General features: G+C 38.0%; 1 protein-coding gene across 1 annotated transcript in view; it reads left to right on the top strand.

Moving 5' to 3' along the window:
• Positions 1-18,263, top strand: part of CC2D2A (coiled-coil and C2 domain containing 2A) — a 157,609-nt gene that overhangs the window by 120,594 nt on the left and 18,752 nt on the right. The window contains 3 exon segments of the mRNA XM_023725654.1: positions 5,063-5,266; positions 11,132-11,221; positions 13,370-13,483. Of these exon segments, the coding sequence (XP_023581422.1) occupies positions 5,063-5,266; positions 11,132-11,221; positions 13,370-13,483 (408 nt within the window).

Below are 18,263 nucleotides of genomic sequence, written 5' to 3' on the forward strand. Positions count from 1 at the left end.
GGGCTCTGAAACTTTGTTCTCCAAGCCCTGCAGCCTTCCTTCCAAAAGCCAGATAAGGAGGCAGTCAGCTGCTGTCTTCAGTGGCATTTCACTGCCCCGTTGTGGCTGAGAGAAGCATTTCTCTTAGGCCTCTAAGCTGAGGGCCTTCGAAACTTCTCTGGATGGCAGACTCTTTGACACATTTGATAAGGGAGGCACACAGACTGACAGGACCCTGATGTCCCAAAAGCACAGTGGCAGAAAACGCCACTCGGTGCTTCACCCAGTGATGCACCCGAAGATTTTTCAGGAGAGAGGATCTCTCGTCCTAAAATCATAGAGAGCTCAACCTGGCACTGCTTTTCCACCGACAGCAACTTCCAGAATTAGGGAATTGGAGTCTTTCCTCCGCCATCATCCCAGATTTCCCATAAACCATTCCATATGATTTTTTAACGGTTGGCGGTGCAGTGATTAGGCGTTCGGCTACTAACAGAAAAGTTGGCTGTTAGAACCCACCAGCCGCTTCATGGGAGAAAGATGTGGCAGTTAGCTTCCGTAAAGATTACAGCCTTAGAAACCCAATGGGCAGTTCTACTCTGTCCTATATAGGGTTGCTATGAGTCAGAATCGACTAGACAGCAACGGGTTTTATTTACTAATGGAAATTTTAAAAGATCAGGAGCAACTCCTGAAAACTCTTATTTTAACATTCCCTACTTTACACTATCTTGGTAAAAAAACATGTTTAAAAAATACATTATTTCTATTAATAAAGTCTTCCTCTTTCATTTCTTTCCTTTTTTCCCTCTTGCCTCTGATAGATGAGTGTCATGCTTAAAAAGGTACCAAATATTTTGTTTGTCAATTCACCGGTTAATATTTATTAGGCTTTAACAGTGCTTTTGTTGCCTGCCAGCTTGTGGGAGCTGCAGAACCTGATGTATGCGTGATCCCTTGGCAATGAACCACGGAAGATGTCTGCAGTGCCATGAGAATGTCAAGCTTTGTCTTTTTTTATTGTTGTAAAAACATGTATAACACAACTTTTGCCAATTTGTTTCCCACATGTACAATTTAGTCACATCAATTACTTTAATCTTGTTGTGAAACCATTAAACACCCATTGCTAAATTTTCATCAGAAAATTTCAATAGAAACTCAATGCTTCCTAAACAGTGACTTCCCTTTGCCCCCCTATTCTGCCCCTGGTAACCACTAATAAGCATGTTTAGCTTTGAATCTAAGAAATTAGGTCTGGAAGTTACTTGCATACTAGGAGTTACCCCCACTGTCTCCAGGTCCATGAATCCATGAGCTTTCTTACAGAGACAGTTAGTGTAGCTGTGAAAATTATGTCTGGTCAGCGAAGCTGTTCAAGTGTAGATATTCAAAGGGGGAACAAGCCCATTCAGTTTTCTGTAATTTTTTACATTAACCTGTGAATTTGCCAGTTTCACATTGACTTCTTTCATAATAAATGAGCTAAATTCTTTTAGTACTTAGCTCTTCTTAGATCTCCAACATAGCATACTATTCCTTAAATTATACTCTCACTCTATTAAATGGCATCCTGATAGCCTAAACCAAGTATTTGTAGCCACCTAAACGAGTATATGTCTGCTAACCAAAAGGCTGGCAGTTAAATCCACCAGCTGCTTCTTGGAGACCCAATAGGGCAATCCTACTCTGCCCTATAGGGTCACTATCAGTCAGAATTGACTCAACGGCAATGGGCTTTTTATTAAATGCTTATCATGAGCATGGTAGGTGTAGGGAGGAACACAGAAGTACTCAAACATGAGCCCTCCCTCAAGAAGCACTAGTTATAGAGAGCTAACATACATACAGAACAGAACATCCAGGTCCAAGTGGTGGAAAAAAATTTAGATACGCTTTTTTCAACTTGGAAGGCCAATAGTTAGTACTGGTTGGAGGTTTTTGTTGTTCTTTCTAGACAGTGCCTTTACATGCCTCTCCTAAATGCTCCTATAGCAGCTTGTGTGTATCCCCATAGAATCTCTGGTCAAGTATTTATGTGCCCCATTGCTTATTAATGTTCCCTCTAGACTAGAAGTTGCTTGAGGAACTGTTTCATACTCATTAATCTCATGCAGAGTGCCTACAGCCTTCTAGTTCTCAGTAAACATTGTTCAAATAATTGGATGAATAAGTAAATCAATGAATTTAAAGGGAACGGGATGAATTCAACTGTTTATTTATTTATGCCATCCTTATTTCACAATTCTCTGTCTTTCTGAAATTACAATTGTTTTTAGCTTGGCAGTTCTACCCTAGAAGTCTGTGACACACCTACACCACTTTTTCTTCTTTTTCCTTTTTTTTTTAATTGTATTTCAGGTGAAGGTTTACAGAACAAATAGTTTCTCATTAAACAGTACACATATTGTTTAATGACATTGGTTAACAACCCCACGACACGTCAACCCTCTCCCTTCTCGACCTTTTTTTTTGTGTGTGTGAAAATATACATAGCCAAAGTTACACCATTTCAAAAATTTCTACATGCACAGTTCGGTGACATCGACTACGCTCTTCCAATTGTGCTGCTATTCTCACTTTAGATGAAGGTTTACAGAACAAAATAGTTTATTGTTAAATAGTTAGTATACATGTTGCCCTATGACAATGGTTAACAACCTCACTACACATCAACACTGTCCTTACTCAACCTTGGGTTCCCTATCACCAGCTTTCCTGTCCCCTTCTGCCTTCTAGTTCTTGTCCCTGGACTGCTGTGCCTCATTAGTCCCATTTTGTTTTATGGGGCTGTCCAACCCCGGCTGAACGGTGAACCTCGGGAGTGACTTCACCTTTGAGCTAAAAGGGTGTCCGGGGGCCATACTCTCGGGGTTTCTCCAGTCTCTTTCAGGCCAGTAAATCTGGTCTTTTTTGTGTGTGTCAGAATTTTGTTCTACATCCTTCTCCAGCTCTGTCCAGAACCCTCTGTTGTGATCCTGGTCAGAGCAGTCAGTGGTGGCACTGTCTAGCTGTACTGGACTCAGTCTGGTGGAGGCTTTGGTAGCTGTGGTTCATTAGTCCTTTGGACTAATCTTTTCCTTGTATCCTGTTCTCTTCATTCTCCCTTGCTCCCGAACGGATGAGACCAGTGGAGTATCTTAGATGGCTGCTCATAGGCTTTTAAGACCCCAGATGCTACTCACCAAGGTAGAATGTAGAACATTGTCTTTATAAACTGTTATGCCAATTGAGCTAAATGTTCCCCGAGACCATGGTCCCCACAGCCCTCTGCCCAGCAATTCAGTCCCTCAGGGAGTTTGGATATGTCTATGGAGCTTCCATGACCTTTCCTTGACCAAGTTGTACTGGTTTCCCCAGTATTGTGTACTGTCTCACTCTTCACCAAAGATATCACTTATCTATTGCCTATTTAGTATTTCCCCCCACCCCTCCCATTCCTGGTAATCAGCAAAGATTGTTACTTTTTGTGTGTAAACTTTTTCATGGCTTTTTACAATAGAGGTCTCATACAATATTTGTCCTTTTGTGACTGACTTATTTCACTCAGCATAATGTCCTCCAGTTTCATCCATGTTATGAGATGCTTCACAGATTCATCATTGTTCTTTCTTGTTGCATAGTACTCCATTGCCACACCACCTTTTTCATTGATTTATTTATTCATCATAATACCTATTGGGTAGCTACTGTGTCTTAGCACTATGATGAGTGGTAGGGGGCCATAATGATGATGATGATAATAATTATGATGCCAGGAGACATCCCACAAGAATATATAGGGGGCTTCTAAAGATGCCTCCATCCTACCTACCCTTTGCAACAGCTACCCCAACTTCTCATGTACAGTAATCAAACTAGAAACAGGAGCCACAGGCCAGCCCCAGTATAAAGAGAAGTCAAGAACAATTAGGACAGTCTAGATTCGATTTGAGGTCATAAAAAAGTCATGGAATGTTTTCAATTCAGTCATTCATTCACTCAGTAACAATTGTTGAGCACTATGTGTCAGGTAGTGTTCTTGGTACTGGAGGTAAAAATCTATGTCAAAACAAAACCCTTGACCTGAGGGATCTTACTCTATGGGAGAGACAGTGTAAACAAATATATGTCAGCACTCCTTAAACGCTAAAAAGAAAAACAAAGCAGGCTAGGAGCAGGTGGTTGGATGTATTTCCCTCCTCAAAAAAACATTTTTTTTCAAGTATAGCCTATAACCTAAATTCTATTAACCATGAACTTTTCTAAAAAATTTTTGAGTTTGTCTTGAAACTCTGAAGTGCAAGCAAACATGCATACATTTTTAGACTAAACAGCAAAAATCTTGTAAAAACATTAAAACCTTGTCAACATAGTAAAATATCTGTATTATTATTATTATTATTATTGCTATATTCCAGCAATAGCTTGAGAAAAAAAATAACTACAGCATATGTCCAAAGATAATTGGAATTTGTTCTGTTCCATGTGCTTTGAGTTACTTAAAAAACCTGGGAATTGGTATCTCATCTTGGATCAAAGAACCACGTAAAATAATTATTATACACTTGAAGTTTTTAGTCCTGATTTCTTCTTCCTTAAGATCCATTACTATTATTTATTACACTGCTTATAGGTTTGAAACTTTTTAACATACCCATATATATCTGTAAATTTGCCATCTGTTTAACATGAGTTGCTTAAGTTTTACATTTGAGGTGTCACATTTCTGAGCCATCAATAAAACCAACATTAAAAGATACATAATACTCTATTGCTTGGACTCATCCATCAGACTTTGAACATCAGGGTTTAATTTTTATAGGTTGATTTATCAATCTAGTAGTTTCCATATTGCTACTTGCCTATTGACTATTTTCTTTGAATCTTGTTGGATATATTTCAAGTATTTAAGTAATCAACCTACTTTTTAAATTATAAACATAATTATATAGCTGCAGGGGCATGAGGACATGATGGTTTTGTAAGGGGTCATTTACTCATACTTCCTGGACTAAACATTTAAATCATATCAAATCTGAACATGTTCTATTGTGTCCCTTGTAACCATATATAAATTCCATGGTGTCTTTCTTTTTTGAAGTTTGATTCTCAGGAAGATGATAAATTGCTTCAAGCAACGGAGAAGTTGCAAGCTGAATGTGCCTTAAAGTTTCCAAATCGTCAGTGCCTTACAACAGTAATTGACATAAGTGGGAAAACCGTTTTTATTACACGTTATCTCAAGCCTTTAAACCCACCTCAGGAACTCCTTAACATCTACCCCAGTAATCCCCAGGCAACTGCGGTAAGTATTTCATAGCCTATCAGTGCTCTTGCTAAGAGTGTTTTAAAATTTCAATATATTGTCATTTTAGTTACCATATATCATAGTACTTAAAATATTATCATCAGCGATTAAACCACCAACCATTTGCTGTCAAGTCGATTCCGACTCATGTTGACCCCATGTGTCAGAGTAGAACTGTGCTCCATAGGTTTTTTCCAATGGAAGTAGATTGCCAGGTATTTCTTCTGAGGGGCCTCTGGGTGGACTCAAACCACCAACCTTTCGGACAGCAGCCAAGCGTGTTAACCATTGACACCACCAAAGGACCACTCAGTGATTAAAGTAATGGTTAAAACTTGTTTAGTACTATGAGGCTTGCTTCCTTCAGAAAATTTTGAAGGTACAAGGGATGACAAAAACCCATTGTTCAAAGAATTGATTCCAACTCATAATGACCATATAAGACTGAATAGAATTGCCCCCATAGAGTTTCCAGGGCTGTAAATCTTTACAGAAGCAGACTGCCACATCTTTTTTCCTTGGAGTGGCTGCTGGGTTTGAACCACCAATCTTTTGGTTAGCAGCTGAGTGCTTAACCTCTGCACCACCAGGGCTCCACCAGGGATGAAAATAATCCTTAATTCGTTCTTTCAACAAATAATTATTAAGTGCTTACTATGTGCCTGCCATTATACTGAGTGTGGGGGAAATTAACCTTTGTAAGATGCTTTACAAATGCTTTACATAAACATGCTTTTATTATGTATATCAACAACTGCTAGGATTTGAAGTAGGCCTCTGACTTCAGAACTCATGCACTTTCTACTATATCAAAATAACTATTCAGTATTCTGCTGAATGATATGAACATCAATGAATTCAAATTAAGCAAAAATTATTGCAAAACTGTAAATGTTTACAGCATTTAGGCCATCACCACAAAGCACATCCAAACTGCATTATTCTCTGGCTTCAAAGCACCATACCACATCACAAATGTCATGTGAACCAGAAGCCATATGTTGAGCAAGTTATATTTAAGTGTATATCTTAACCCATAACTGTTTTTGGATAATGGATGATATGAGGAGTAATTGTTGCTAATAAGTCATTAGTATAGTAATATCCACCACCTGTCTGTCAGTTTGTCATACTATGATGGCTTGCGTGTTGCTATGATGCTGGAAGCTATGTCACCAGTATTTCAGATACCAGCACGGTCACCGATGGGTGGACAAGTTTCAGCAGAGTTTACAGATTAAGACAGACTAGAAAGAAAGGCCTAGCAATCTACTTCCAAAAATTAGCCAAAGCAAACCTTATGGATCTAATAACAAAAGCACAAACAGCAAAAGAAAAAATAGATAATTGGGACCTCATAAAAATTAAGTACTTTTGCTCATCAGCAAAGTGAAAAGACAGCATACAGATTAGGAGAAAATTTTGGGGAACCATATATCCGATAAGGGTTTAATATTCAAAATACATATATATTTTTAAAAAAAACTTCTACGACTAAACCACAAAGCAACAAATAACACAATCAAAAAATGGGCAAAGGACTTGAGCAGACATTTCACTAAACAGGATATTTAAATGGCCAACAAGCACATGAAAAGACGCTCAAAATCATTAGTCATTAAAGAGATGCAAATCAAAACTACAATGATATACCACCTCAACCCTATTAGAATGGCAGTGATCCAAAAAAAAAACACATAAAACAACAGATGTTGGCGAAGTTGTGGAGAAACTGGGACCCTCATCCAGTGCTGATGGGAATGTAAAACGGTACAGCCACTGTGCAAAACATTATGGCAGTTCCTCAAAATGTTAAACATAGAACTACCGTATGACCCAGAAATCCCAATCCTAGGTATATACCCAGAAGGAGTGAAGGCTAGAACGCAAACAGAAACCTGTATGCCAATGTTCATTGAGGCACTTTTTACAATAGCTGAAAGATGCAACCAACCAAAATGTCCATCAACAGATGAACGGATAAACAAAATATGGTATATACACACAATGGAACAGTACTCAGCTATAAAGAGAAATGAAGCCCTGATACATGCCACTACATGGATGAATCTTGAAAACATCATGCTGAACAAAATAAGTTAGTCACAAAAAGGACAAATATTGTGTGATATCACTTATATGACATAAGCAAATATATAGAAACCAAAGATCATTAGTGGTTACCAGGGATGCGAGGTAGGAGGAAAGGGGAAGTTTTTGCTTAGGGGGCACTAAGTTTATGTTAATGGTGGTGGAATGATAAGGAAAAGGATAGTGAGAATGGTTACATAACTTGAAGAATGTAATCAATGTCACTGAATTGTATATGTAGAAATTGTTGAGATGACATATGTTTTGTTATGTATATTTTCACCACAATAAAAAAATTAAAAAAACGTATGGATCAGAACAAAACATTGTCTGACACACATGCTTTGGACACATCATTAGGAGGGACCAATCATAGGATGAAGCAGAGGGCCAGCCAGGGCAAAGAAGACCCTTGGTGAGATGGATTGGCACAATAGCCAGCAGCGATGGACATGAACATGCCAGCTATCGTGAGGGTGACACAGGACTGGGCAACATTTCGTTCTGTTGTACATAAGGTCACCATAGGTCGTTGCCAACTCTACAGCAGCTATCTATATCTATCTATAAATTAATAACAAAATATGGAAAATACTTAAATAGAAATTTACAAAAGTGGAAACATGAAAGGTCAATAAACATATTAAAAGATGTTCAACCTCCTTAGGAATTTCAGAATATGAGTTTATAGCCACAATAATGGCCCAGATCTTCTTTTCTAAATACTATTCCCCAGGGCTTCTTAGAGAAATGGCTGCTTTCAGGGCTGGGTTAGGGAAAGCATGAGATTATCCCAGAAAGTCTTGCTATTCCAGAAAGTAAAGAAGTTCAAAAATAAAAAAAAGGAACTATGAGGACACTTCAAAAGGACACAGGAACCAGTTTGAAAGGGCTTTCACAGGCCAAATCTGGGAATATGGAAATCAAAAGAAATAATGGAGGTAATGGATTATAACTGATTGAATACAATAAGAATTGATGAATTCATGAATAAGAAAGAAAGGAAAACTCTTACTGTAGAATGCCAAATAATAAATGTATAAGGAATACTTAAGTTAGAAAACAACTATTTTACAATAATCATTGTAATAATTGATTCAGGCAAGGCTCATTAGTAGATGCTAAAACTAGAGGGTAAAAGTTTGAAGAAGAATAGAATATTTATATAATCTCAGAGTTATCCCACTCCCCCCAAAAAACCAAAGCCGCTGCCCATTGCCGTCGAGTCGAAGGGTTTCTTAATAATTACTATGGGGGAAAAAATGATAACTTTACAGTAAAGAAATCGGCTGGACACCATCCTGACCAAGTGATCAAAGTTAACATCACTAATAATTCCTCTAGAACATCACTTACCAAGCCATGATATTTTCAATCATCTCATATGCATGTGAAAGCTGGACAATGAATAAGGAAGACTGAAGAAGAATTGAGGCATTTGAATTATAGTGTTGGTGAAGGATATTGAATATATCATGGACTGCCAGAAGAATGAATAAATCTGTCTTGGAAGAAGTACTGCCAGAATGCTCCTTAGAAGCGAGGATGGTGAGACTTTGTCTCGCATACTTTGGACATGGTATCAGGAGGGACCAGTACCTGGAGAAGGACATCATGCTTGGTAAAGTAGAAAGTCAACAAAAAAGAGGAAGACCCTCAACAAGATGGATTGGCACAGTGGCTGCAACTCAAGCACAGCAATGATTGTGAGGATGGCGCAGGACCAGGCAATGTTTCATTCTGTTGTACATGGTGTCGCTATGAATCAGAATTGACTCCACAGCACCTAACAAAGACAACAACATATGTTAGATAGGAGTCTCTGGGTAGTGCAAACAGTTAACATGTTTGGCTGCTAACCCTAAAGGTCAGAGGTTTGAGTCAAACCAAAGGCACCTTAGAAGAAAGGCCTAGTATCTACCTCTGAAAAATTATTGAAAACCTTATGGAGCACATTTCTACTCTGACAAAAATAGAGTCACCATGAGTTGAATCAACTGGACAGCAACTGATTTATAGGTTAGATATAGTATCGTTGCATTGTTAAATGGCATTTGATAATATACTGTGGTTATGGAATAGAATGTCTTTGTTCTAAGCAAATAGACATTGAATTATTTAGGGATAATCGGGCATGATGTCTCAAATGGTTCAGGAAAATATATTTTAAAATATAACAAAAGAGAGTGGTAAAGTAAATATGGGTATATGAAAGTTATTTGTACTATTTATACAACTAATATTAAGTTTGAAATTATTTCAAAATAAAATGTTTTTAAAAACAATGAGATAAACTTCACACACACCAAATTGGCAAAAAAATTAAAATCTAAAAAATAAAAATCAGTGTTCGTGAGAATGTTGTACAATAAGAAATCTCATATGCCACTGGTAGGAGCTGTACAATCACTTTGGAAAACAATCTGATGTTACTGACTGAAGTAAAAAGGAGCCCTGGTGGCACAACAGTTAAGCACTTGGCTACTAACCAAAAGGTTGGCAGTTTGAACCCACCCAGTTGCTCCATGGGAGAAAGACCTGGTGATCTGCTTCTGTAAAGATTACAGCCAAGAAAACCCTACAGGGCAGTTCTACTCTATCGTATGGGGTCGCTTTGAGTCAGAAATTGACTCCAAACAAAAACAACAACAGTGAAGTAAAGGTGCATATATCCTATGACCCAACAAATCCTTTCTAGGTATGTATCCTAGACTAGAAAAAAACTCAATGTTCATATCAATATAGGGGAAAAAATAGAAATAAAACAAATGTCCATCTACATAAAATGGAGAATTGTACATATTCATATACGACTATAGTTATTTTTACACAAATAATGTAAGTGCTGCAATGCCAATTATTTTTTACATGTAGCTGTAAAAAAATTAGCATAGTGAGCTAACAAAAATACCTTGCAGGGGGGAGGGCATGGTTGGCAAACAAACATAGGTGTGCATTATTTGCATAAAAATATGGTAAATACAATAAAGAAGCAAAAAAGAAAAAAGGAAAGACAAGAAGATTAAGACACACCAGAAAGCAAGGCCTAGCAATCTAGTTCCAAAAATTAGCCAAATACCACAGGGATAATCACAAAAACACAAAACTGAGTGAATAAACAAGCCACAGAAGTATCCTACACAAGTTTTTGACTAGTGGTATCAAAACCTGACAAGGTTTAGAAAAGATTTTTTTTTTTTTTTTTTTTTTTGCCCATAGATTTTACCTGTTTGCTGTTTGCCTTTTGAATCTCTTTGTGAGTTTTGAATCAGTTTCAGGTTTTTGGTTTTTTATTTTGTTTTTGCCATGTAGATATGTTTTATAAAGTCATAATTATCATTCTTTTTCTTGATAGCATCTAGATTGTCTGCTTGGCTTATTTCAAAAGGTTTTCTTCACTCTCAAATTTTAAGATAAAGTCCCTCGGTATTTCTTCAGAGAGTCAGTGTGGTTAAGTACATAGACTCAAGGGCTATAACTTTCCGGGTGTGATCTACCATTGACTAGCTATATCCTTAGGCAGTTTATTCAACCACTTGCTTTAGTTTCTTCATTTGTAAAAGGTGGATAATCACAATGACCTTCCTCACAGGAGTGTTTGGTAAGAATTAATGAGTTAATATTAGCATAACACTTGGTAATCGTTTACAGTTTCATTTTATACACATGAATGTTTATGATATATTATTTTGTTGCAAGAAATGAGGTGTGAGGACCAGTTTTCTATTTTATTAGAAATTATTTTTGTAAAAGCTAATTTTGATTCTGCAGGAACTGGTGGCTCGATACGTGTCTTTGATTCCTTTCTTGCCTGACACTATTTCATTTGCTGGTATCTGTGACCTGTGGAGCACATCTGATGTAAGTGGTTCTTCATTCTTCCTCACAGATTTAGTAGCTTGAGTTGACTTAATTGAATATTTGATAGATGGCTTGCATAATTTTAAGTTGCAATATTCATTAGTCATCATAAAAATTTACTTAGTCATCTTTTTAGCAGGATGAGCTATATTCTGAGGTATTTTTCTCTTCCTGGCTTAATTCTCCCAAAGTTCAGACATTTTTAAAAAATAAATTATTCACACAAAGAATAAAAAATAACACTTCAGATGTCTTAATGCTGATTTATCCTCCAAGTATTGCCTTTATAACGATATCGCAGTTTTATTCGTAAAATGATTGATTTTTTCTTAACTGGTCATATTACATAGGTAGTTTTCTTTTCTAAAAAATTAAAATTACATTCTTTATTATATTTGGAAATTGTATAGTCCTTAATTTATGGTCTCCTTAAGGCATGCCATTTATTCACTCAGTATGTACAGTAAAACCTGCGAAAGCCGGAAACTGTGTAAGGCAGAAACCTGTCAGAGAAGAAAACTCAAATATTTTTTACTAAAATGAGAGTTAGAAAAGTAGTAAGACTGCACCCGTCAAAGGTGGAAAACTTGCGAGACCCAGAAAAACAAGGCAGTCCCATCGAGTTCCAGCTCTCACAGGTTTCACTGTATTTCTTAGTCATCTAGGTCATACTAGTTAGGTGGCAAATTCTTAGTACTTAAGCAGAAGTACCAAGTTCTGGCTGCAGGCAAAATAAACATGGTCTCTGCCCTCATGGAATTTACAATTTAAGTATACAACATAAATTTAGGCAGTGCGTAACAAACATATATTATCACAGGTATCAGTGGCATCACTAAGGAGGTGCAGGGGGTATAAACCACACCAGGTGATACTGTCAGAGGGGGTGACACCAAAATGACTGTCTATAAAATATCCTTGTAGTTAGTTATAACAACAAAAACATTTTCCATAAGCCCAGCTTACGTGTACCAACATAGCTGCAAGGATAAACCTCTATGCTAATTTACTTTTTGAACCTTCTAATGTGCTCCAGTCAGAGCAGTCATTATTACCCAGTTACAATGATGCTTTGAATCATGTGGTTTTGTCTGCACGTGCTATAAGCACACACTGTTTTTGTTGTTGCTGGTGTTTATACAGTCGCTGATTTTGTCAAATTTCCTGGTGTTTTAGGCAGAATAGTGTGGTAATTAGTATTTGTGAACCTGTATCAATAACTTTTGAGAATGAAGTAGTAATTAAAAGAAAAGAAGGAGTGATATATGGGAATTATAATTTGCAAGTAACATTAATAGAAAAAACATTACTAAGGATTCTGTATGGTCTGATACGGAAGGAGGTCCAGGGAGAGGGGGAGGGGACACCATGAGTTACTGCACTGGTTGACACCAATCCTAATGATGCTACTGACAGGTATTCATTTTGCTGCTGGATCGCATGTTGAACTCTGTTTGCATAAAGTCTAATTGTATTTTTACAATTCCATTTGAAACACAGTCCTAAACCGAAGAAATTTAAGCACACTTTAAGTTTTTTCTTCCTGGATATATTTTGGAAGTGTAAATGTTGATGATTGTAGAGATAAAATTTCTACAACCTTGAGCTATCTATAAAAGATATACCAAGTATAGAATAGTTCATGTGCTCTAGAGCCAGACTAGCTTTCTCACCTCCTCAGTGTTACGTCACCTATCTGGTCTCCATTTCCTCATCTATAAAATGGGAAAATACCTTTTAAAGATGAGGAAGTACCTCCCTCAAAGGGTAGTCCTAGGATTAAATGAGTTAATGCATTTGTGCTAAAAACATGTTTAACACATAGTAAGCTGCCATATATACATTCAAGATGAAAAGTAAAACTTTGAAATTTGTCTCCCCCACCCCACCCCAATCATAGTGATTACTGATTTTGGAAATCCATGCCCTCAATGTCAGAGAAAACACCTTGTCCACTAAAAGTGGTTCATTTGGTTGTTTTATTATTGTTATGAATTGTCAATATAGTATCAAAATCTGGGGAAAGATTTGAAAAATAGGTCTGGTACTTTAGGGCACTAGTTCTAACCACGACTTGTCAAAATCCCATACAGCCACACTAGAATGAAGCAGTCAGTCATTTTAACACAACTGTTTTCTTTTTGTTAGCAATTTCTTGATCTCCTGGCAGGGGATGAAGAAGAGCATGCAGTACTACTATGTAACTATTTTCTGTTCCTGGGTAAAAAGGCCTGGCTCGTGATGGGTAATGCTATTCCTGAGGTAAGACCACATAGGCTGTCTTTCACAGGAGTGCAGCTGTCTAACTGGTTGTGTTATGTTCCAGATCACTGACAGGACTTACTTTCAAAATGGTCCTTTGAGTTGCTAGAAAAGTGGCCTAGAGATGCCATAATAGGTGGGGAGAACTGCCAGTAATGAGACCCAAAATGCTTTGCGATGGAATTCAGGGTCCTACACAACACTTCACATGATGCTTCAGATTATTTGTTGGCAAATCTGAACCCTTTGTCACCCATAGCCCCTACCTAGCTCTGTCCTTTTAGTATGAGCCTCCTCCTGCCCATGTTGCTAAGAATTCTGATACCCTTAGTGATTTAATGTTATCTGGTTAAGGAGTAAAGGGGATCCAAAGAAATATGATAAGGCTAGACATCTCGCTACTTTCATGCCAACTGCTTCTAGAGCCATCTGCCATTAACCTGCCAGGCAAAGGAGAATAAGAGAAAACCACAGGAGGAAGGAAAAGAATGTTTGCATCTATATTTTGATATTATCATTATTATTTTTACTGGATTGGAGACTTAGTGACAATTAGACCTTGTTTGACTAGCTCACTTCAAATATTCCTAAATTTTGAGTACGTTGGGCAGTACAAGTTTAGAAAATTGGCATGCATTGGAGTTTATCCAATGAGTGTTTCAAAAAGAGGCCATGAAGCTCTGCACATTCTTGGGTATTAGACAGCATGAGTTGCTGCTTAAAAAAAAACAAAAAACAAACCCATTGTCGTTGAGTTGATTCCGACTCATAGCGACTCTATAGGGCAGAGTAGAACTGCCCATAGAGTTCCCAAGGAGCGCCTGGTGGATTCGAACTGCCAACTTTTTGGTTAGCAGCCATAGCACTTAAGTACCATGCTGCTAGGCAGGTAATAAAGTAGTATCATTATCTGTATGCTAATTCATTCTCCATCATCATCTTCCAGATAGCCTGGTACAGGGGAAAGAACTCTGGGCTAGGAAGCAACTCAAGAACTCAGTTCAGGGCTCCCTCTCCCAGTCCTCATTAGCTATGTGATTCTGAACAAGTCAATTCACAACTCTGAGCTTTATAAGGAAACTGGGATAATCATCCTTGTCCTGCCTTCTGCAGAAAGCTGTTGTGAGCATCAAACAAAATTATACAGGAGCAATAAATGACTTGCTCATTGTAAAAAATGAATCCAACAATGCATAAGTATTCCAGGTCAAAAGTTAAAGCCCCAGACTTCTGGGCAACATGGCACTATAGTCAAAAGCACCACGTCATCCCTCCACAGCAAAGATCTGAAAAACTAAGTCAAACAGAGTCACACATCAGTCCTGAAACCCTAAGCATCAAATAAAGAGATAAAGAACTCAGCCAAGCACCGAATGGAGTAAGAAACTGACTGAGAACAGAGAGCAAGGAGAGATACATGCAGAGGTCCCCTATCAGCTGCCGCAGCATGGATCTGCCATCTTGGACTCCTGTCGGAGATCAGCGAACAGGGGGTACGAGAAAGCAGCTTCACGGAGCTTCCAGCAGGAGACAGAACAATCAGTAACGAACAAAACATGCTTTCCCACCCCCCACCCTTCTTCACCCCCACTCAGCCTCCTCTACTTCCCACGGCAACAGTCTCTTGCCCAGGAAGCACCGGCTTCACCCCGGTGTCGCTTGGATTCCACCCACCCGTACTGGCCGGCTCCATGAGTGCCATTTGTTGGCTGCTGCTGTTGCTTTTTTCTGCTTCATTAGATTTCTTCCTTCTCACCACCTCTCCCTCCTTACTCTGAAATATCTGGCTCCATGGCCATCTCTGCATCCTCCTGGGGGGCTGCAAGGCACCGCTCGACTGTGGAACTGCTTCCCGGCCCATGCCGCTGTGCTGGTGGGAATCCCAGGGCTTTTTTTTTGTTTGTTTCTTTTTTTATTCTGAATTGTCCTGCTTTGATTTATTTGTTTGATTGTTTTCTTTGTCTTTTATCGGTTTGGGAGCCCCTTGGGGCTGGGCAGTGCCATGCGGCTTGGGAGATACTCCCTTACTCTGCACAGATGCACAGTGACATCCCTAGGGAGTGTTTCCTTTTTCTTGTTCTATTTTTTTCTGTTTTTTTTTCTTTTTTTTTTATTTCTTTGTTTTGTTTTCTTCTTTCTCTTTTTCCGTATTTGTCTTTCTTCATTTCCAGTTTCTTGATTTATTCATTTTTTTCTTTTACCCTTTTTTTTTCATTTTTGTTTCTCTCCATTTCTCAGTCTCTCATCTCTCCACTCCAATAGCAAGCTCCCTTAGCACTCTTTTTTGTTTGTGTGTGTGTTTTTGGCACCTGTTCCTTTATCCTCTCTCATGTTTCCCATACCCATCTTAGCTCCACACATCACAATCTCCCCCCTCCTTCCTGCCTACCTGCACCATGCACTGAACATCACACACCCAAGCAGCATAGGCATGGCCCTGCCCTGCACTAATTCCGAGCCTGCCCTGTCAGCCCTAGTACGTGCCACAAACAACCCATCTCAGCAACTCCCCTTCAGTGGACCTGCCCTGCTGTACCATACCCGAGTGACTGACCCTGCCTATTGGAGAAGGAGGTGAAAAGTATCGTGCCCACAGATGAGCAAATAACAAATAAGGCACAGCCCACCTGCTCAGACATAAACAAATAAAACAAAAAAGCAGGATGAAACAAATCTACAATCAATACACGAGGAAAATAACTACTGAGTGCCCTGAAGACAGCAGACAATATCAAAACATATACAAAAACAGGACAGGATAGTTCCAGTAGGCATCCAAAATAAAATACCAGAGGACTTTCCAGTAGAAGAAAAGGCACTAGAACTACCTGATAAGGAATTCAAATCTCTAATATTCAGAATTATCTAAGAGTTGAAGCAAAAAGCATACAAAAAAGGAAAAAATAAACAAATTCATGGAAAAGGCAGACAAATTCATGGAAAATACAGACCAAAAAATGGAAGAATTCAAGAAAATAATACAGAAACAAAATGCAAAAATAAATTCACAACTAGAAATCATACAAAAATAACAATTAGAAATCCAAAAGATAAACAACAAGATTTCAGAAACGGACAGTGTCATAGAAGGGATGACGAACAGGTTTGAAATGATGGAAGACAGGATCAGCGAAATTAAAGACAAACACTTGGCTACAACACTGTTTGAGGAAAAAATCAGAAAAAAGATCGAAGAAAAATGAAGAAACCCTGAGAATTCTGTGAGATACAATCAAAAGCAAAAATCTGCAAGTGATCAGATTTCCAGAACGGGAGAGAAAACAGAAAACACAGAGAGGATCATTGAAGAATTGCTGACAGAAAACTTCCCCAATATCATGAAAGATGAAAAGCCGACCATCCAAGAAGCTCAATGAACCCCATATAGGATAGACACAAAAAGAAAATCACCAAGGCATATCATAATCACACTCCCTAAAACCAAAGACAAACAAAGAATCCTGAGAAAAGCTCAAGAAAAACAAAAAGTCACATACAGAGGAGAAACAATAAGACTAAGCTTGGATTATTCAGCAGAAACCATGCAAGCAAGAAGGCAATGGGATAACATATATAAAAACCTTGAAAGAAAAAAATTGCCAGCCAAGAATAATATATCCCACAAAACTCTCGTTCGAATATGATGGTGAAATTAGGACATTTCCAGATAAACAGAAATTAAGGGACTATGTAAAAACCAAACGAAACTTACAAGAATTATTAAAGGGAGCCCTTCGATCTGAGAACAAGCAACATCAGACCAAAGGCTGAATCTAAGACACAGGATTGTACTAGCCAGATACCAACCTAGGAAATGAACTCTGAAGGACTATCCAAAACAGAAAGAATTACAAAAGGAAACCAGAGAGGTTAATCTGTAAACGACAACAGCATCAGAATAATAAAAGAGGGAATAAACAGTGTAGGTATAGAACCTTCTAATGGAGAGGAAGGCAAGGCGATACCAAGTAATAATAGACTGATTCAAACCTAGGAAAATAAGGGTAATTTCAAGGTAACCACAAAGAAAGTTAACAAACCTAATCATCAAAATAAAGAAGAAAAACATAAAGTCTCAGTAAAAACAAAACCTACAAAAACAAAAGAAATGGAAAAAAAAACACAAACAAAAGTAATTCAGCACAGGAGGCGAAAAGAATAAAGAAAACATCAGCACCACGAAAAAAAGCACTACAAAATGACAGCAATAAGCTCACACCTATCAATAATTACACTGAATGTAAATGGCCTAAATGCACCCATAAAGAGACGAAGAGTGACAGAATGGATTAAAAAAAACAGGATGCATCAATATGCTGTCTACAAAAGACAAACCTTAGAAACAAAGACGTAAATTTATTAAAAATCAAAGGATGGAAAAAAATACATGAAGCAAACAGCTACCAAAAAAGAGCAGGAATGGCACTACTAATCTCAGATAAAATAGACTTTAAAACAAAATCCACCATAAAAGACAAAGAAGGACACTGTATAAGATTAAGGGGAGGATCCATCATGAAGACATAACCTAATAAATATCTATGCACCCAATGAGAGGCCTCCAAAATACATAAAACAAACTCTAACAGCTTAGAAAAGAGAAATTGATAGTTCCAAAATAATAGTAGGAGACTTCAACACACCACTCTTGGTAAAGGACAGAACATCTAGAAAGAAACTCAACAAAGATACAGAAGACCTAAAGGGCACAATCAGCCAACTTGACCTCATAGACATATATAGAATACTACACCCAACAGCTGTAAAGTACACATTCTTT

The sequence above is a fragment of the Trichechus manatus genome, unplaced genomic scaffold (assembly GCF_000243295.1).
Source record: "Trichechus manatus latirostris isolate Lorelei unplaced genomic scaffold, TriManLat1.0 scaffold00343, whole genome shotgun sequence".
In the NCBI taxonomy this organism is placed as follows: domain Eukaryota; kingdom Metazoa; phylum Chordata; class Mammalia; order Sirenia; family Trichechidae; genus Trichechus; species Trichechus manatus.